The sequence below is a fragment of the Onychostruthus taczanowskii genome, unplaced genomic scaffold, assembly GCF_017590055.1.
Source record: "Onychostruthus taczanowskii isolate IOZ18803 unplaced genomic scaffold, ASM1759005v1 scaffold23, whole genome shotgun sequence".
Lineage (NCBI taxonomy): Eukaryota > Metazoa > Chordata > Aves > Passeriformes > Passeridae > Onychostruthus > Onychostruthus taczanowskii.
Genome location: NW_024499573.1, coordinates 10,138,914 through 10,160,710, shown reverse-complemented (window position 1 = coordinate 10,160,710; position 21,797 = coordinate 10,138,914). Strand labels below are relative to the sequence as shown.

The 21,797-nt window shown below is 39.7% G+C and overlaps 1 protein-coding gene across 2 annotated transcripts in view; it reads left to right on the top strand.

Moving 5' to 3' along the window:
- Positions 1-21,797, top strand: part of PLXNB2 (plexin B2) — a 251,059-nt gene that overhangs the window by 135,946 nt on the left and 93,316 nt on the right. For both annotated transcript variants that reach the window (XM_041405443.1, XM_041405444.1), the window contains exon 4: positions 420-486. In XM_041405443.1, the coding sequence (XP_041261377.1) occupies positions 485-486 (2 nt within the window). In that variant the 5' untranslated portion in view covers positions 420-484. The remainder of the gene's footprint in view (positions 1-419; positions 487-21,797) is intronic.

The window sequence follows — 21,797 nt, the reverse complement described above, 5'->3', positions numbered from 1 at the left end:
GGTCAGGGGAGGTGCCAAGCACTGCCACTGGTCAGAGCATGTTCAAGCTCTGGCTAGAGGAGTACCAAGTCATACAACAACCCATCTGTGATGCTAGGCATTCTTTTGGGTAATACATCAGTTTACTCTCAGTTCTTCAGTAATTGGTTGTACATCTGTGAGCAACTGTCCATCTGATTTACTATTCTAGCAGCTATTGAAATAGAAAACATTGCCCCATTTAGCTTCAGGATGGAAAGTTATAGTGTGATAAAGTTGTGTTTAAAGTGTAATAAAACTGACTGTATATAAACAAATTACAAGTTTATATTACACTGTAGATGATCCTAAATCATATTTTAAAGTTCATAAATTTAATGTGATTGAACATAGCTTAATGCATGTGAATATATTTTTAATTGTTACCTTCTTTTATTTAGTAAGAAGATTGAACTGTCCTGGGAAATAACTTGATTATAGTGAAGAAGACTTAGTGGAAAAGTGAATGTAAGTATTTCAGAGCATGTGTCAATTATTTATCTTTGCAAACCATTGACTTTGGTGATATCATAAATCATGCTAAATTGGCAGCCACTTTTATTATGGTGAGAATGCAGGATCTGATCACTGTGCATATGTGTGTGTGTGGTATAGAATATCTATTATGTGGGTCTATAGGCTAATATATACCTAAATGCTTTTAATGGGGACATGTGCTATTAGTCACTTGCATGCTTAAGAACTATTTGCAGAGAAAATGACATGAAGTTGTCACTAAGATCCCTTAAAAAGATAAAAAAAAACACTACTCCCATATAAATACCCACAGGGATTCTTAAATTCAGTAATGCAGACATATTTTCCATTTCCAGAGGAATTTAGTCTAACTTGGAATAATGCACCCCATATATAGTAATTTTTGGTATACTTGCCCCAAAGATGTGAGATTATAGTAGAAAAAGATTGCACTGTGGATTGGTAATTCAATTTGGAGTGAAATACAGCAGCTGCAAGTTCCACGCTAAGTGCATCATTGCTCACTTGAGGTCACTTTTTCAAACCTGGAGTCAATAGTTCTCTAACAATAAGAGCTTTGGTTCATTTTCTAGAACCTCTTCAAACTGTTACTTTGCTGGTGAATGCGCCATTATTTTTCTTAAAGTAATTTCCTTCCTTAGCTGTATTTCATAATAATGTGAACCCCCTAACTGTGTGCCTGCACATGTGTATTTGTATGTATATATTTGTGTATGAGGCAAAGCTGTGTCTCTGCAAGTCACTCCCCAGGAGACCTTGAGTGGTTCTGATGTGCAGGGCAGCAACAGTCATGAACTTCTAGCTACCACAGATTCATTCCAGTGGTTTTTTCATATTACATTTTTCCCACGATCTCACCTTCCTTTTCCCAGCGCCTGACTGATGAGCTTGGAAGCAGGCAACTAAGCCTTTCCAAATGCTAAATAAAGTATAGAATTAATGACTTAGATGTTAAAGAGGACAGTGATTATGTCTTAAATGTCTAACAAGCTGGGACAGTTGTAATTCTAACCTTTCAGGTTTTACTAACTTGTCTTCAATAATTACTGGCTGACCAGCAGTACTAAAAACTGCAGGAGCTGCATATAGCACTGCAAAGTGCTGTCTGGTTTATGTAGAGTTGTCTACTGATATAAGATTGCTTGAAATGAAGATTGTTAGATTTGATAACATTGTACCTAAATTGAAGATTTACAGATTAGGCAGTGTCTTGATTCTTTCCATTGCTAGTATCTGGCCCAGTTTGAAATGTATGTAGGCTTATAAAGTATAAAATCAAGTCCTTTAAAACCTTCCAATGTGTATTGAGCAAAACAATGCAGTTTGAAGTAATTTACTGAGAAAACTTTAGTTGCCTCAAGATCCTAAAAATACATTTCAAATGACCCTGTTCAGGCCAGTGACACTTCCTGAACTATCCCATGTGTGTGACAAGTTTGTACATGTAGAAGTTTTTTGTCAGTTGCTCTCACATTTTTCTCACCACTCAATCTCAAACTGTTACTTCTGGGAAACTCAGGAAGGGTTATCTTTAGTTACTATTTTTTGTGCAATAAGCAGAATATTGTTGCTTTCTTCTTTGTGGTTTTCAAGGGCCTGTTTAGCAGGAGAGCATGATTTGAGTGTCAGTTGAGCTATAAAAGATATCTGCCCAGTTAAAATGTCATTTCATGTATGTATGGAAACAACTAAAAGACATGAAGTAGAGCTGTATTTCAGGAAGCTGAGGAGTATAATATTGGCAATGTGATTATTAGCTGATCCTGAAACTGGCAGAGGACTAAACACATCCTGCTGCAAAGATGGATGCTAACATTTTTGTCCTTCATGTAAAAATAAATATCATCTCTAGTATATGTTATTTTTCTGATATTTTGATTTTGTGCAAATGTAATCTGAGCTCCTAAATGTAAACCTTCTTTTTGATCTGGCTCTTTCAGGTATCTGACATTAAAATTAGAGACTTATCCTTCTAAACATCAGTCATTTTCAAAAATTAATTGGCTGGGTTTTTTGCAGTAATACCAAATCAACAAGTTTTTGTGGAGAGGAGAAAACACCTTTTCATATGCACTTTTAGTTTTGTATCTCAGAAGTGGCTATGGGGATATTCTTCTATACAAAGACAGCAGAGCTGAAGGAAGGGATCAGGGGACCTCATGGGAACCAAGATGAGCAGTGGCTTTATCTGCAGCCATTCACACACTGGAGGTAGAGCCCTGAATCTGTGAAATCCTGCACATGCTCTTATAATCATCCATTTTGATGTGTAGCACGTCTAGAAATATTTATTAAAATTTTTGGTTTAGTCAAAATTGAAAATTAAATTTGAAACTTGAGCTTAAATACATCATTGTAATGGTTTGGCAGAATAACTGGTAGAATTTTAGTTTTGGTTACCCATAAAGCCAGAAGGTGGAATAAACTTGCTCTTCCTCATTCTCATCCAATGAAATTTTGGACTGACCTTTCAAATAGATGAAAGACCAAGTTGGAATGCTGGATAAACCCAATGAAATGTTGGCTTGCTGTGTTTCTTTACCTCACAAAGAGGTGAAAAGAAATGGAGAGAGTGAGGGTTTTGTTCCACTCAAAAATAAGGAAGGGCTAGGAAAAACACAAAACGGACTGGTGGAGATGATGAAAAGCCAATTGTGTAGCCAATTATGCTGATGATACATCAAAATAATCTTGAGGCAGTGTCTGCAAGGAGTAGGACAGGGAGTGTGTACCTTAGGGAATCAGGAGCAGGCACCATCAAGTAGAGCACAGGCAAGAGAGTGCACAGGATGAGGGGAAGAACACTCAGCCCTGATTAGATACCAAAATTAGGTTCTCGCTGCACATTTTGTAATCTGCGATCCCAGGAACTAGTTCTTAATGTAGCACTGAGTGTTTTTTCACTGTTCTCAGCAGTATTCCTTATGTAAAATGTCTGCACTGGCATCGTAAGTAGCCTGATTCAAACACCCTTGTGAAGGGTGAGGACCCCATCATGTCATGTGCTGTCACTAAGCTCTGCCAGCTGGTAGGCAGGTTCTTCCTGGAAGGTCTACAGAGATGCTTTTTAGACTTCTAGAAGTATAAAATATTTTCTCAAAACCAATGTCCATCTCAAAAATGTCCGTCTTAGTTTGAGGATCCAGCTGGCTATTGTAAAATTAATTATTGTTTCAAAGAGCTTGGCTCCTATATTGTGAATACTATAAATAAGTCTCAGCAACATTTGGATAAAGTAAATAAAGCATAGAGTCACACTTGATAATAAGGAGAAAAATAAATATTTAGGAGTTACTAGTTCATTAAGTAATGTCTATGCTGTGCATGAAATGAGGCAGGGAAACAGGGGAAGAAGTCTCCCATTATAGAGATTATCATGAAGGAGTCACATAAAGAACTTCAATTCTATACAAGACAATCAATCAGACTTAAGTCCCCAGAATCACCTCTAAGACACATCTTTAGATCCATAAGACTTAAGTCACCAAAATGGGTAAAAATTGTTCCATATTTTCTGCATGCTTTGAGCCATGGGCAAGAACGTGACATTGCAAAATGTTCACACAGATTTTTTTCCCTGTCACACCGAAGCCCTAAATAGCATGCAAGGGCACTACACATGGGTTGCATCTGTCTTCATGCATGTGATTTCTGGCATCTCCCAGTACCTACATCCTGTCTTTTTTTCTTTCCCTTCATCTCGGTCTTCCCTATGTTGCCTGGCTAACTTTAAGGAGAATACTTCAGCTCCAGGAGAAATTACATCTCTGCACTACCAGCATGAGTATCCTGTGACACCAGGTCAGGCTGTAACCACCAGCAGTAACAACCACAGGAAAGTCCTGCATAATGATCTCTCTAGGGTGTGTAGAGCACACTTATTTATGTTGTTATTTTCTCACATGCCATCAAATACAATCTTTTCTTTCCCTCTAATCTGAGTTTATATTCACTGGGTCATGTAAAGGCCAAATGTCATGCCTTTGCTGCTAGATCTTTGCAATGAGAGTGCCCACAGTCAAAGTCCTGCCCTCATTCTGCCCTTATCAAGCATGGAGTCACTAAGAGAGAGCTGGCTCCACAGGCAAGCCTTGGCTCTCCATTTTTCTCTAGCAGAAGCCTACAGGGTGACCCATCTAACAAAAGCATTGCACAGCTTTCTACATATTTCATATCACTAGCTGTAGATAAACTGTAATAGAGTTTTGCCCATATGTTGGCACCTTTCCCTCTATAGAGAAATGAGGCCACACTTTACCAGCAGTTGCAGACTTGAATATGTGAAACATGTTATATACTTCTCATACTTCACTTTGAGACTTGTCTTGTAAAAAACCATTGTAGGTTAGTTATAAAAATGTGATTTATTGGAGGGTATGAGTGACCTTTCTCCTTAATCCAGTAACACCTGACTAAGTCTGCAGGTTTGGCTAGAAGACCCACAGGAGAGAAGATTCTTGCAACAAAAGACAGCTATTTATTTAGAGGTATTCATTCTTCCTCCTTGAAACACACACCCGCATGTCAGTCTTCTTTCTCATGTTTCTCTGAAATTATCTTCTGGGGAATATGTAGAAAAACAAACAGTAGATTCTTTTCCATTTTAGGAGAGGGATGGAGACAAACTCAACTTCAAAATACTTGGTATTTTAAATGCAAACTGTTCCTTCCTTAATTAATACTTGGCAGAGCATTTTAAAGATCAAAGTGTCAATATTAGCTAATTCTCATGACACACCTGTCAGGTAAGTAAAAATTATATCCATTTGTAGCCCAGGAAGCTAAATACTGTCTAACATCAGCATTTTCACAGTTGCTACCTAGTTAATTTACTGAAATAAGTAGTCTAATTCTCAAAGGCTCTTCATATTCTTAGTTGTCCTAAATTATGCTTAGAACTCCCAAGTACTCACTCTTTTGAAACTGAGTGCAAGTATTTTGGTGCAGAAACATGGGTATGTATAGCAGCTGAACCTGAGGCATCCACCCTTAAAAGACTTTTTCAAAACTTAAGCAGCCCTAAAAAGCCCAGAGCTGGAACCTACATGTTGTCAATTCCCAGGTTGGGCGCAGGTCCCTGCACTGCCCAGATCTCATACCATAAGGCAGAGTTCTTTCTCAGTGGAACCGAAAAAAATATGAGATATAGGTAGTCTTGGGAAGATCATTCTTCAAAGATGTTTTTTCTTTTTTGCAGGAGACGTGTATAGAAGGAGTTTTTAGAGAGGGACAGGGTGCTTGAAGTGGAAAGAAAAATGGTGTGTGACAGAAATTAATTCTTCTACCTCCTGCTGTTGCTTCCATTAGAGATGCAGGTTATCTTGTTATTTTTGTCATGGCTCTTTCTCCTTTTGTTACAGCATCAGCAGAGTGGTATAATTGGGCTGGAGGACAAATTTTTTGCTGCTCTATTGAGCAACTACTGAAAGGGAGAGGAGATTTTGAACAAGTGCTGTCTCCCCTTCAGTGTGCAGTGCAACTTGTTTCCAAATGGTGTTTTAGTTGGAGTGGTGGTGATTGTCAAGTGCCTTGCTTTGTCTGTGCAAACAGTTTTTGTAACCTGTTTGCTCCATTTGGTGTGGCAATGCCCAGCCCTGAATACAACACAAAACTTAAGGATGGCGTCATTCCATCCCAGTCTGTTCTCCTTCTTGCAGGAGCAGGTGGGAATGCACAAAACCTAGCCAAAGGCTGTCGATGAGTTGGCACTTAAAGGAGGGAAAAGGCTAGGCTACAAAAAGGGTCTCAAGGGATTGAACAGCCTAGAGCAGGCGTGCATGGCTGAATTAGGAGTTGGAATTGTTTGGCTTTCAGATTCAGAGAACTTGTTTGCTCTCTTGGCCCTGCTCAAAGTGAGTAAATGCTACTGCTAATGACAAAGCCCAATAGAGGAGGAGTGAAGGATTAAAAACACCAAATGATGACTCACCCTCCCCTCTCCCCCTTCCCCAGTTTCAGTCCCCACTAAACCACTTTACCTCGCCAAACCCCTGGTGGCATTTTGCTTATAAATAATCATGTGTTTGAAATGTTAAAATGTGTAGGCAGGGATTAAAAGGATATGGGATGCTACAGCATTAAAACAGTGCAAACCTCTGCAAGGGAATTGTGAAGGAAAATTATTTTTGGCAAGGGCTGCTGCATCCTGGAGAGATCAAGAGAAGGCAAAAAGCAGTTTACCAAAGTCTAGCAAAACCAAGTAGAAAAATTGGGTGCAGTAAAATAGGGCTTCACATCAATTCTTTGTCATATTAAAGCTGAACCTGAAGTTTTGGGGGGATGCAAAGAGGAGATTCATTGACAAATTTCTGTCAAAGTTACCAACCTCAACTGTTGTCCTTTTCTTACTGTAAAGGTTGGTGAATACAACTGCGTGGTTGTCACCCACACTGTAACAGGTTTCTTCCTTCTCCTAGCGTGTGATGGAAATGGGAGGGAACATAACTATCTCAAATCAATGTGTCAGCCCATGGTATCTTACAGAATAAGCAGGTTGACTTGCCCATTTGGGATATTATTTTATACTCTCAAAGAAGTGAGAATATTGGCATCAAGTTTCTTGTTGTGTCTGGCAACAAAAATTGAGAATTGTCCCTGCTTAGAAAAGCAAATGCATTGCAGACTTAGAGGGAACCGTTGCAAATCAGTTTTCAGCATTGATTTAGCATCGATTGTGCAGCTTGAGTATAATTTTTAGTGTCATTCTCAGATGCTACATTGGCTTTGTCTCCATAAACCTTTGATTCCTGGACAAAGTAAGCCTTTTTATGGGACTGTTGAATTTGAGTAGGTGAAATCAGCTTCCTCACCTCACTTCTTAATTGCAGGTGAGTGAACTCTACCAGTGTGAACAATACTGGTGTGAACAGGGACAGAGAAGGGCATTGTCCTGCTGCTCTTCTTGCTGTTGATCTTGCTGCCATTTGCCTGTCTATACAGGGGAAGGCTCTGAATGTTGTGCCTGTAGGAATTGCACAATTACTAATAAACAAACAGTTTTTAGGAGACCCCATTCACTTCATGCCTAATTAATTTTTGAGACTCACTCTGAACCTAGGAAGGAGGGCTTTGAGGAGAACTCCTTGGGGCAGGCAGGATAGTGCCACTCTTTCACCTTAGCTGCCTTCTGCCTCGCCCACTGCAGCAGCAGCAGCCCCGCTGCTCCCAGCTCCCTGCACAGGGCTTTGCACTCTTCCACATGGCCTATAGACCAGGCTTCTGCAAAAGTGTGTTTGAAATCTTCATGCTGCTGATCCCCTGGGTTTGGTGCCAGGGAAGCCTGGCTGCAGGTGTGTTAGGTCTCTTCATAGTATGGGACTTCTGCTCCATTCCTGCAGTGCATCCTGCCGCTTTGTCATAGCAATGATGTTGTTTAAGCAGTTGTCTTAGGTAAACTGGTCACTTTGCTAAATGAAAATGATTTGGTTAATGTAATGTTTTCTGTAGAATATACCATCTCCACTGCTTTTAACCTTTTCTGTTACTTTTGTGCTAGCAAACATGAAAAAATGCCCCGTGCATTCAGGATGTTACTTTTTTAATGCTAAATTTTTAATTTATATGAAATCTATTTATAAGCCTAACTTGTGTTCTTGTTTTGTTTTTCTGCCTCCTTTAAAGCATTTAAACATATTACTTGAACCTTCATAATAATCTTTAATTAATGTTGAATTTAATATTATATTTAATTAAGGGATTTAACAAGGATAAATGTAAAAATTAAATACCGAGACAACTTGCTCGCCTAATAATTTTTTTTAGGGCTAAATTCAAGGCAAGCCTCAACCTTGATTCACTTAATGTAGTGAAACTGACATTGTATTTAAAAATAACCATTCCTTTAGACAGCTAGGCAATATTCTGGTGTACTGTTACTGCAGCACCCAGTTTGATCAAGCTGACATGACAATCTCATGAAATAATGCCAAGATGCAAAAATATCTACATTTAGGTAGCAAATTTCTCATTGTCAGTCAGTAAGCTAATGACTTGGTAAACAAAAGTCTTGTTTATCTTTGCTGGTTTTCCTTAAAATTGCATGACTTAAATTTGTTACTGGTTAACTGAATCATATCCAATTACAGCTGCTGGGAACTTACCACTTTGCGAAACATTGCAACTCTTGTTTGTACACAGATAGTGTTTCCTTAAAAATGGATCTGGAAATTTCCAGACAATGAATGGACCTGCCATGGTTTTTAAGAGGTGTGGTTTTTAGTGCTGGGGGTGGGACGGTGTTTTGTTTTTATATTTGTTTGTTTTATTTTGTTTTTCAACCTTGAAGTTGTCAGGCCGCAACTTTGGCCTTGGCATCCTCTCCATCAGTTGACACCCAAAAGTCATAGTCTACTGGCCATTTGTCTCTTCAGGGTACTCAGAGAAGAGAAAAGGGTCACAATAGCATTTCCATTGTAATGAGCAGAAGCACGGAAACACAGAGCACAGTTGGTATCAGGGGTGGTGAGCAGATTCCTGAAGCCCTCCTGCACATCTTTAGAAAACATAAGGTATATTATTCTTTACAGAAGACTCTGGGAAAGTTCAGTCCCGGTTCAGCAGTGGTATTGGTTGCCAGTGGATCATCACTAATATCCAGAAACTGAATGACTGTAGAAAGCTCTTCTTGGCTGCAAAGGCAAGATCCTGTTCTAAGGCTGGGATGGTTCTAGGAAAGAAATGTCAATTGAGCTGATTCATTACATTTGCCAGGCTTTCCATACCCTTGCACGAAGCAGGTCACCCATCCATATGGGAATTCTTTAGCTGATTGCTTTGAAAGATGTATTGGATAGCACTTGTTTATAGTGTCCAATCTGCAGGATATAGATTTTATCTGGGGTGTAAATATTTGTGGTGCTACCCTGACTCTGCTTTGCCGGATGTGGATGCTTCCTGCTTGAGCTGCCCCACATGGGAATGTTCTACCTGTTTGCATGATTATAGATTTTGCCTAAAAGAGCATTATGCAAAGAAGTTATCTTTCCTGAGGGAGGTATATGTGAGCAAAACTTCTACAGCTTGGGGACAAGCTATGCTGAGAGAAATTGTTCTTTGAAAATATGTCTTTGAAGTGTATATAGGACCAGAAGGAAAAGAACAAGTAAATTATGTAGATGGGGAACAGAAACAAAAAAATATATATATAAAGGAAAATGTTCCAAATATATGTATTTTGCACAACCTGAGCAAAATTGAATGTGTTAACATTTTTATTGTAAATAAATGAGGTACCCTGAAAATAGTAATCTTATAAAAAAGCAGGTGTTTATTCTCATAAAAGAAGAAGGAACAGAGATGACATTTTTTTTTCCCAGCAAGTCTGTCTGTTGTCTTTGACAGTGTGACAGGGAGAGTTTTCTTCTTCAGTTGCAGTAAACCTACTGAAGGTTTCTACTTCAATTATGTCAGGATGTGTTGATACGCACACCCACTCTCTTAGCTACCAGTCCACCCTGATACTTCCATCAGTGCTATGACTATGGCTGCAGCCAAAACTCAAGCCTAAGCAAGAGCTGAAAACTAAGCTGGCCAGAGGTTGAAAATGGGTTATTCCTGTTAGAACAGCTCCATGAGTGTCTTCTCACCACCTTTTGCATGCCACTACCAGCTCAAAGCAGAGATTTTCTGCTCAGATCTAGTTATGAGCTACATATCAACTGTTCTGCTCAGATGTTAAGCAAAGTATAACATTCACCCAAGATTTTTCTTTGGAATTAATGGCAAAACAACCTGTGGAGAGAGGGGCAAGCTGCTTACTTCCATATTCACTAGACAAATTGAAACTGACCTTGTGGGAGAGTAGAGAAAAAAGAAGGTTTCCCAAATGAGCTGTTTGACATGGTATGATCTTCCTTATGCATCGGTTAAGCAGCTGACAGAACTGCCTTGTGGCCCAGTTGCCAACTAGCAGGGGAGAGGAAAGGCAGGTGGGGAGGGAAGGAGGAGACACATCCAATGTTTTGCAACACATGACTTTGAAGCAAGCATCTCTGCAGTGATGCTTCTTGTCTTGCTCTGCCAACTCCTTTACTGGAGTTGAACTGCATTTATCATCTTTGGCGTTAATCTAATAAATCTAACATTCTTGGGCAAAGTAAATATTTGACAGCTCCTGTATGCTTAATTTGTCCCCATGCTTTCAAGATTTGCAGTATCCTTGTAAAATATTGTCATACAAATAGTGGGTGGTGGAGTTCATGCTGTTACAGTAAGTAAAGTGAGCATTTTAAGTAAATTCCCTAAGCGTATGCACATTACAGCATGCAACTATGTTTTCTGGAGTGGTTGGGATTCCATTCACCAGCCCTGGAAAAGGCATAAGCATCTAAGAGATGGAAATTGGTACAAATTGATCTCATAAGAGCAAATTTTATTTAAATTCTTGTCTGTCAGTGAGTGGTCTTGATGATTTTGTTCATGACAAGTTTGCTTTCATTCAGGGGTAAAATACGCCATATAATACCTATATTAAAGAGTATCTTAAGCTGTTAAATGCTGGTTCCACAAGTAATCCAAGATTTTCTAGCTTTTGCTTTAATTTGAAGTCTGCTTGTCAGTCTTCATCTTTATTCATGGTAAATAAAACCTCTTCCCTGAAGGGATCAAGGTAAGAGCCATAGTGTTATGTCTACTGCAATCAGTGATTTTATAGGGATCTTGTTAAAGTTCAAGTTCTTTCCCTGCAATTGAGCAGAAATACCAATGTATGCCAGAAAAAATGCTTGATCCACTGTTAAAAGGGATCAAGAAAGCTTAAAATACAGTGAAGCTGCTCAAGGCAAGTGTCACCACCCTTTGGAAGAGGAGCTAAAGATAAAATGATAAATATCAAAGATTGTAGCTGGGTCTTTCCCTCAGCCCTTCCTTCAGTCAACAGTTGTTGTACCTGTAGTTATTTGAAAAACAGGGATTTTACAGCCTGGGAAAACCCAGAATTCACTCAGTGAGTGGATAGCAAAGAAAAATTAGGGACCCAAGTGCTCTAATGGAGGAGAGAAACGTATATTGAATAAACATTTGTGCATCATACAAATGGATACTTGCAATTTACACTGCACAACCCTTTCTATGTCCATTATCAGTGGGATTGTGAGAACCTGAATATGCTGAAGAAACCAAACCTCCATGAATATCCTGTGACCAGGTCAACTTCCACAGTGATGAGCATCAGGCATTAGTACAAAGGCAGCAGGTCAAGTGCTGCCCACAGTCATAAGCAACAGACTGCACACCAGATTTTGTGAGAGGGGATGGAGTAAAGCTCTGAAGTGATTAGTGCTGTGCCAACCCAGAAAGGTTTTGTGGAAACTAAAGCAGATCTGACTGAAAAACTCCATGCTTATTCAGGAGGAGGCAGCTTTTCATAATGTGATTAAGTATTCTGTGATCTAATAGATGATGATGTGGAGAGGACAAACAAAGTCCATTGTAACAGGAGTAAGAAAGCCACATAAGAACAAAAATAATATATAATTTTGTGGAAAGAATCTGCCATACACAACTGGCTGAGCATCAAACTATGTGGGATTAACTGATCTCCAAGCTCATTTAGGCACAAAAGGGTCTGGTGAAATCTGATAATAAGCTCTGACTGAAACATGTTGCCTTAATGGCAAAACATTGATTCTCATTTGAAATTTTTCTGGAATGTGACATATCTGACATGGCCCAGATTTTAAATTTTGTTGTCTCCTGATGGTTCATTTTTATGTGTATGGTCCCTATAACATAGGACTTTGGTAAGGTAGGAGTGAAAGACCACCCAACAGGTTTCTCAGCGATATATCGAGATCATACATTACTTGACATGAGTGTTGCTTTCATGTTTGCACAAATGTAGCTCCCTTTTGTTGAAAGTGCAGTAAGAGAGTAGAACTGCAGTAAGGACCAACAGATGATGCAAAGTAATTGGCAGAAAAATAAATTAGTCCAATACTTAGGAATAGTTGTGTTAACTCTTTTCATAAAATAGGGAAATACAATGTTCTAAAAAGTTAATGTTGCATTCTGGTTATGTAGTGATCTGTTGCTGGTCTACAGTACTTCATTATTAAAGTAATCTGTCTCATTTTATCTGCTTAATTATCCCTTTTCCTCTGTCCTGACTGTAAGGATCCGGATTTTTGCAGTACCGAGGTTGAGGATTTACCCTGTGCCAAATAGTGATCCATCCACAGAGACAGGGATAGAAATTCCTGGGTTTATTCCATGGTTATTGGTTTAGAATTGGGACTATGAAAACTGCACTTCTTTTCTAAAGACCGCTCAGTTCTAAGAATAACTCTTTTTCTGAAATCTTCCCTATGAAAGGATGTTCATGTGCTAATTACACATAATATCCCTGTTGCTTTTGCTTGGGTGTCATTTCTTTGTCCTGCTTTGGTTCCCTCTGAATTTTGAGTAGAGCTCTCAGGGGATAAGCGTACTGGAGATCACCATGGCAACACTCTGAAAAATGCACACTGCAGGCGCCAGGATTTGCTGCTGTATCCCTGTGAGAGCTCTGCTGATCTGTGGACTTGCAGACTTACTCAGGAGTAAGAGGGAAGGAGTCAGTGTCTGAGAACTGCTTGTACAGTGCCTATTAAAAATGTCTCCTATGTAAATTGAGGAACTCTGGATATTGTTTGCTGATGCACAGCACTAATATCCAGCATTTTCATAGCCTACTGCTGAGATTTCCCTTAGCAGATTGTAAAGCCTTCTTTTTTTATTCCACTTAATTCTCATATTAGGCTCTTAGGTCTTAGCTCTCCACATTTTCAGTCAGGACTAATGTGGGACCCATTGGAAAGGCAAAGTTCTTATCTTAATAAAAGATGGTTGTTTTGATAAACATGTAATAAAGATTATAATGCAGAGTTTGAAAGAGGAGAGAGCTTATGTCCCTGCTGTTTCCAAAATGAAAGGTAAGGAAAAAAAAAAAACATTCAAGGAAGAATTATTTTATAGATGAATGTTTCATGGCAGTGGCTAGGAGAGAATGGCTTCTCTCTAGCAGTAGGAAATAACTGGATAAAAGTGTATTGCCTTCCAAGACAAGAATTAGAGGCTGTAGGTTGTATTCTGACAGTGTAAGTGTGACATTGGAGTTATGTTATGTATTACTGAAGTAAGTGTACTGCATCCCAGCACCTGCATGGTACTACACTTCAAGTTACTGCATGGGGAGCGCTAAGCCCATGAGAACAAAAATTCATGAACAAGCAGCATGCAGAGCAGGGATACCCAAACCAATTGGCAAGGAATGTTTAGGAGAAAAATGTATTTAAAGCCCTCATTTCTAGGGGTTTTCCAGTCCCATTTGTGGATGCATAGAGGTCAGTACCCGTGTTAAACTGAGGTGCACAAGGTAGTCCTGCACCAGGAGCCCAGATCACCCACACAACTCAGTGTCCTAGAAGTCAGGTTTCCTTCAATCTGTTCCTATAAATGTAGAAGTGTTTCTTTTACAGCTCTGAATGGAAGAGCTCCACTTCAGGCTAAGGCATCTGGTAGCAAAGCATCAGAGGGTGATGCAGATGCTTTTAACAGCCTGAATTGAAATTTCCCAATTCCTAAACCAAATGTTGCCCCTACAAAGCTACAGTGCAAACACCACAGCATCACCCACATGCTCCTGTGCTCTGCTCCCACCAGCCAAGGGCATGTGTTTCTATTTGAGTATAGGTGGCCCTGGCATCCAAGTGCAGAGATCTCCACTGCTGTATTCAAGCACTTGAAATCTGGATTTTGTTTCTGCTGGAGATAAGTCTAATAATGTTTAGTCTGTGCTCCCCAGACAGGCTTGAGCTTGAAAAAAAGAGAAAAGCTGTTGAGTGCTGACAAGGTCAAAGTAAATCATATTCTGTGAAATCCAGATTTTTGGGGAACTTGGAGGGAAACAAAAGACAAAACTAACAGTATACATAGTCAGAAGTTACAAGAATGGCACTAAATGCACCTAAGGAGTGCTAATTTTTTCTTTTGTAGGGCTAAGAATGGCTTTTTTCAACATGTAACTGTTAACATTAAATTGGCCAATTTCTTTCTAAGGGAAATTAATTAAATGAACTCTGAAAGAAAAAGTTATATTTTTAGTGATGCCATACATTTTAATCCATTTATAGAGAGTAGAGCTTTAGCAGATCAAGAGGTGTAGAAACATTCCTGTAAATGATGACAGAGTCCAGCAGTTTTGAAAACTGACTAAAGAAATAGTTCAAGGGTTGTTTTAATTTCCTGTTTGTCTATTTAAATGCAATATTTAAAAACAGGACTGAAAAACATATTTGTGCATTTTGGAAGAGTCACATTCCCAAGATTTCATCAAGATAAGACTTTTTTAAACTTAATGTTTAAAAAAAGTACTTACTGGGGATGATGTGGTTATAAGCAACCCCTGAACACCAAATGCAGTTTACAAGGATGCTGTAGGTAAAAAAAACTTGTACCTGCATCCTGTCTTTAACTGTAACTCTAAGAGGAAAATGTGGAGGTTATGTGGGTCACCACTCTGCCAGAATATTTAGCATAAACAGGATAAAACAACTGGGAGCTCACAGAATCTCAGTATGAACAAAGTTTTAAGAAATGCTGACTTCCTACTACAACTTCTAGCATCAGCATTAATTGAACCCGGTGTACTTATCTTCCTTTGCCCTTCTCACTAAAATTAGATTGCATACATTTTTGCACAAGTTAATGGCACAGCTATTTACTGTTTACCTCTATTAGGCAGGGGAAAAAGCTAGTAAAAAATCAGTGGGCTCCTTTCATGTCTAAAACACAATTCTTAGAATAATGGTGAGACTATGGATACTTTTGAGTTTCTCAGAGATGAGAAAGTGAGGTGTTTAGCTCAGAGAAGCTTCTGATTCCTTTGCTGTGCTGATATGTGTAGCTCTCTAGACATGTGCAATTCGTGATTCTGTCAGTTCCTCAGGGCAGAGAAAGGAGGTCAACAAGGTCTGCAGAACCTTTCCCAGAAAACCATGTTTAGGTGCTAACCAAGATTAATACCCAGTATTGCCTGTTACAAGCCTGTTTGTTCCTAAAAATGCAAATGTCTTATCCTTGAGGTTCTTGCACTAACTCATTATTTGAATGTGTCTTGACTTTGATGTGGAAAAGCAATTTCTGCCATGCATAAAGTGTTATTGAGAAAAATACATTTTACTGCTTATATTGTATAAAAATTCTTCAATTCAGCCCTATTTCAGTACCTCAACCCTGTTCTTTCTAATGTTGCTTTAACCTAGAAAATCCAGGCCTTGAAGAGAATGATGCAGTAGGCAACACTTTTAATCAGTATAGGAAATATGAAACAGCAGGGAATTCATTTCCAGCTGTGCAAACAAGGGGGGAAAAAAAAGGAAAAATGAAAGCTGGTAGTTTTAAAAATTTCTTTCTCCTTAGATTGGTCTTACACATGGGGCTCTTATGGTGCCACAGTTTCATACTTACCAATAATTGTTTCCTAATTCTGCTCCATTTCTGCAGTAGTATAAAATATTGAGCTCCATGCAGGCAGTCAATTTTCAAGATCCCATGTGGGCAACAGAAGCCAGTGTGCTGTTAGTAATCTGCTAAAAGGATAGTTTTCCTCTTGTATCAATGTTTAATTGCATGGAATCTCAAATCTTAATGGTGCCTGCATGGCTTAAATACCATTAGCATCGAGGTGTGCCAATGGAGGTGGGAGGGCCATTCCTTCTAACAGGAAGCTAGCTTCTCTTTAATTAGTCCAGATCATTGCTGAGTGGAGGAAAAAGAACTTTACCAAAATCATTTCAGGAGTAAAACTGGATACTTTCTTGTAGAAGCTGTTATACTGGGGTGTTATTAAATGGCATGTAAACGGAGTGTGTGTTTGGGGAAGGCTTGTGCTGAGGGGTGTTTCAAAAGGGACAAGGACATTTGCTAGTCAGTCATGAGCAAGCTGGGTTTGCCTACATATTGACCTTGGACTGTGTCTGTCTGTGTTCTGGATCCCACTTGGGCCCTTGGGTCTTATCACAAGATAAAAACAGTGGTTTTCTGAAGGTGCCTAGCCCAGGGACAGAGCAAAGGCCAGCACCCTTCAGCACAGAGCTGAAGCTAGGGCTGCAACAGCTTCCAGCTTTTCTTTTCCTTCTTTCTTCCCACAGCATAGGGTACAAAAATGAAAAACCTAACATATTTGTGCTCGGTGTACAAGGAAAAAGGTCATTAGAGGGAGCTTGCTCTTGGAGGCAGTGAAAGCATAGGGTCAGTGAGAGTTTTTTTGGATAGCCGGGGGTGGGAAAGACAGGTGGAGCATCTGTGCTCTGGGTTAGGGAGGTTATTGCAAACGAGGAAACAGCATTCCAAATGCAGCTTACCTGGAGTTCTGTGTCCAGCTCTGGGGTCTCCAGTACAGAAAGATGTGGACTTATTAGAGCAGGTCCAGAGGAGGGCCACAGAAATGGTCAGAGGACTGGAAAGATGGGCCGATCAAGTTCAGCCTAAAGGAGAGAAGGCTCCAGGGACACTTTATAGCAGCATTCCAGTATATAAAGAGTGGTCATAAGAAAGACAGAGAAAGACATTTTATCATGGTCTGTAGTGCCAGGATAAGGGGAAACCATTTTAAAGTGAAAGAAGGTAGGTTTGGATTGGGTATATGAAAAATAATTTTTTTTCTGAGGGTGGTGAGACTGGAACAGGTTGCCCAGAAGAGCTGTGGATCCTCCATCTCTGGAAGTGTTCTAGATCATGTTGAATGAGGCTTTGAGCAGCATGGTCCATTGGATGATGTCTCTACCCATGGCAGGAGGGATGGACTAGGTGGTCTTTGAAGCTCCCTTCCAACTCAGACCATTCAATGATTTCATAAAGCTGGCATCCTCTGCAAAATAAAAAAGCATTAGAAAAGATTTTTAGCACTGGCAGGTTTAGTATAAAAGTTTCAATGCAATTAGGCAGGCTTAAAAAGGCTTTTGAAGAATGACTTACCAGAGAAGGCTAAACTAATACTCAGACCCTTTCAGACATGCCAGGAACAAAAAGCTCAGTGTAGGGCCAACTGATGGCTGGGATTTGAAAGCGTGTTCAGATAGGATGAGGGCCTTACAAACATTTCATTCATTCTTGCTGCATCCTGTTCTCTCTGGAAGAGGTCAGGGTTTTTTTGCAGTGAAGTCCTTTGGGTGGCTGGGATAGGGAAGCACTGGCACAGGCCTGCTTGAAAACCTCAGTGGGAAATGGCCCTGTGATAAATCTCGAGTTTATGCAGAAAAAAGGTTAGTTAATGTACACAAAAAGAAATGTCTGTAAGTATCCAGCATTGCACAGAAGAGCTAAGACCCTTTCCTTCCCTCTGCTGTTCACTGGGCTCTGACATCAAGGCTTTACTATGCAGGAATATAATTTTGCTAGTAATGGTCATGTCCCACTTAAGAAGTGACTTATTTCTATGTTATTATGCTATTATTCACTGTCCTCTTTCTTCTTACTCTGTCTTCCATTAAAAAACTAGAAGCTCTGACAAACAACTTAGGGATAGTGAAAGACAGCTGAAATCCTTCCATAAGAAATGGTATTTGACAATTCCCCAGTGTGAAAATAGCACAGTCCTGATTCCTTATTTACCTATTTGTTGTTCAAATAAATAGGGTCCAGCTAAGATGTAGACAATTAGGGATAGAAGGGAGCAGGTTAGAAAGCTGTTTATTTCCAGGCATCTTTTTGAAAGAAGCAGTCTTGCACAAGACCTCACAAATGTCACCTGCTGTGGTATGAAGGGAGCATCATACATTTGGTTCTTTCATAGCTGGATGTAGTACAGTCCAAAACTCTTCTTGAAAGCTTCCAGTCATTAAATTTGTGAAACGACATAAAGCTTTTTTTAACAAATGGTACTCCTGCTTCAGTTAGCTGGCCAGCATCCAACCCTAATAATTGCCTTCTGCCTATCTAAATTGCTCTGTTTATTTAATTGGACAAGGTCATATGTCAAAAGATGTGTTGGATAGGGTTGGTGATGCTAGGACAATAGGTATTATGTCACCCAATTCATTCACCACAGATCATAGGGATTTTGTACAAATCACTCTGAAGCTTGCAAAGGACTTCATAAATCAAATAGCAGTTCCAGTTAGTTGAAATAAAGCATTACTAATAAAAGGGCTGATCCTTGTCAGGCTACCTAGATCCCTGTGGGAATTTTATATGAATATTGATATAGGACTCCACAATGTATAAAAGAGTCCTGATTTGTACTAGAAATGAAGTCTCTCCACATGCATCTACAACAGGTTTATGGCCATCCCATATGTATGCAGTGATGGAGGGGTAAAGAACCATTGATTCATGTAGACAAAGGTGGTTGGCTCTTTCAATAAGAGTTTTTTTTCCTCTCACACTTCTGCTTAGAGGCTAATACAAACCTTAATAAAATGTTACATTTGTCATCCATAAGATACCTGGTGCATTTCCTCAAGCTCTGTGAATTGTGCTTGCTGTGCAAAAAGGACCAGGGCTGCAGATGTTGGATTGAGACCTCGGTGTTACTGGTGCCTGGTACAGTGAAATCAACTGTCTAGCACAAAGTGTGATTGACTACTTTGTCAGTGGTCCCAGACAGGAAGGAAATGAGAAAGACATTACAAGTTCAGGAACTTTGTCAAAAAAGCAAACACCAGTCTTGCTGAGCAGCTATTTCTGAGGTGGTTAAACAAACATCTGTTTGTTTAACCACCTAATGGAGACTGATCTGTTTTTTCCAGGTGTATTCAGATGGAGCAGTGGTCTCTGAAATCAGTGGTGTTGTTGGCTTGCTGAGGTTTTTTTTTTTCTTGAGCGTATGGAGGTAGGGATCTGTCCCCCTCTCCTAGCTCTTCCTTTGGCAGTGAGTATGCTGTACATACTAGTGAGGATGAGCACAGTGACCTCCCTTTGCTCTTTGAAGTTCAACCTCCTCAGTTTGAATACTTACAGTCCTTTAATATTAAGCCTCTCCTGCTGAAGGCACTGTACAGTGCAAGTAGGGACAGTTCAAATTCTTTGCCAGAAAGTGAGAGGGACTTCATAAATGTCTGGAGTATTTGAATCCCACCAGTGTTACTATCTTTAGCATCAGGGATCAATTATTTCAAGGAAGTAACAGATGCACCCAACACAGGCAATTCTTATCCCCGTTCAACTCTGTAGACAATTTCCCTATAGCTCTGTCTTCTGGGTGATTGTACTGGGCTGTGGGATGTCCCAGAGGTTAGGACAGTTTCTCCAGAGAGTGAAAAAGTAAGTTGCTTACACTTACCATGTTCTTTTTTCATTCTTTTCTGAAAATCTTTGTGCACTTTTAATGCTTTTACTTTTCAAAGGCTCGTCTGAATTCCCAAGTTGGTTTAATGTTATGGAAAGGTTATATCAATTTAGCTGAATACTCGTTTGATTTAAGCTTAACTGTGTCTAAATAAATATTTATATTCAGTCTAAACAAATCTAAATGTTAAGTATTGGCTTTAAAGTATTTAAGTGCCTTATTTCAAAATCTTGTTTAAAACCCAGATGAGTCAAATAAGTAAGTATAGGTAAAGTTGAAACTTCAGCAAGCATGCTCATCTAATTATACTTTTACAAACTGCTACATGTCACACCATAGGAAAAGCAATATAAATCTATGAACAAAAATCTAAGGCAAAAAATGTTAGGGATTTTTTTTTTCTAGAGGTGGTAGATCAGTGCCTTCATAAAATCAGTGGGTGAAACTATATAAGATTTTCTTGTCATTTGGTTGACAGAGGGTGCTTTCAAACATCAAGTTAGCAGGAAGGGTAGGATGGCTGGCCATATGCTGAGCAGTGTGGTTTAATTTTCCCTATTGCACAGCCATAGTTCTTTCTAAAAGCATGGAAGTGGTGCTCTTGGATGCCCTTTATAATGGCCTTGTATGGTTAGACCTGAAGCCAAGAGGCTGCAGTTGGAAACCTTTGTGGTGATGGAGACCAGAACAAGAGGCAGAGTCCTGGCTCCGTCTTCCTCCCTGTGAGGTAGGAGAGCTGGAGGGTGGTGGTAAACTTCAGACCTTTTCCTAGCTGCTGTAAGCAGGGACCAGCCAAAAGGGAGTGGTTGCCCTTTATAGGCATTCCAGTTTGAAAGCTAAGTGGAAAGACACATTTCCATCTGAAATGCTCGTGATTTTTCTGCCTGAAGATATTTACCCAAAGCTTTAGGGAAAGTGTAGTACTGCAGCTGATTTTAGCAATGTACTGGAGCTCTCTGGATGCTTGTTTTGGTTTTTTGGACCTTGCCATGAGATGAGTTCTCATTTTATGTAAGGTTTTGCACCCATGTATCTCACATCCTTTGCAAAGGAATAAAATCACTGAACTCCAGTACTCTGCCTGGAGACTGTAGCCCAGCTTCATGGTGCAGTAGCCCTCCTTGCTCTAGCTCTTGGTGAGTTGCTCTTGCTTGACTTCTCAGAGCAAGCAAACATTTATTTCAGAGACACTCAAAGAATTATCTTCATAGTCTCAGATATCGTTATATTTCAGTACTTTATGACTAATTTCTTAATCTCTCTGCCAGTTACAGTTCATGCCTGCCCATCAAACAAATGAAGAATAGTAGGGGTTGAGTTTCCTACTGGCTTTTCTTTATGTCATCATTCAAGTACTGCAGAAAGCTAGTGAGGAATCTGTTCAGATGCTCGTGTGCAACTTCTGTTGTTTCCTGTGGCATATGTTGCATAATTATTTGATGGTAGATTGTGTTAAAAAGTCATCTGCAAAGCACACAGTAGCATATACAAGTCATTTATGCCTTGGAGTGAAGTTTCCTCTGGCGTGAATCCACAGGCTCTGTAAAATGTGCATCAAAAACCATTGAAAAGGGATTTCTGTCCTCTCAGACTGGTTTCCAGATTTGTTTTGGAAGGGCAAAGTATGCAACAGGGAAGTTTCCAGTGCTTCAAATCTTTCCTGTGCCCAGCAGGTTTTAGCCTCACAGAACCTCACCTTCAGGGAGCCTCCGTGGTTACCCTGCAGCCTTGAGCTCGATGGTAGGCATGTTTAAAGCTTGGAGATGCAATGCCTCCAATGGCAATCAGAAATGCACAGATAATTAGCTTCGGAGTGTCTTTAGAAATTCACATTGAAAAGCCTGGGCTGAGGGGGATCAATCTTGTGCTCGCACTCTGTGGTGGCTACAGATCCCTGGTGCAGCCTGTCCAGGGCATGCAGCACAAACGGGCAAATACCCCTCTGCAGGGATGTGGCTGATAATACTTTACATTATACATTTCCATTAATTGGATGCTATTACTACCTGATACATAG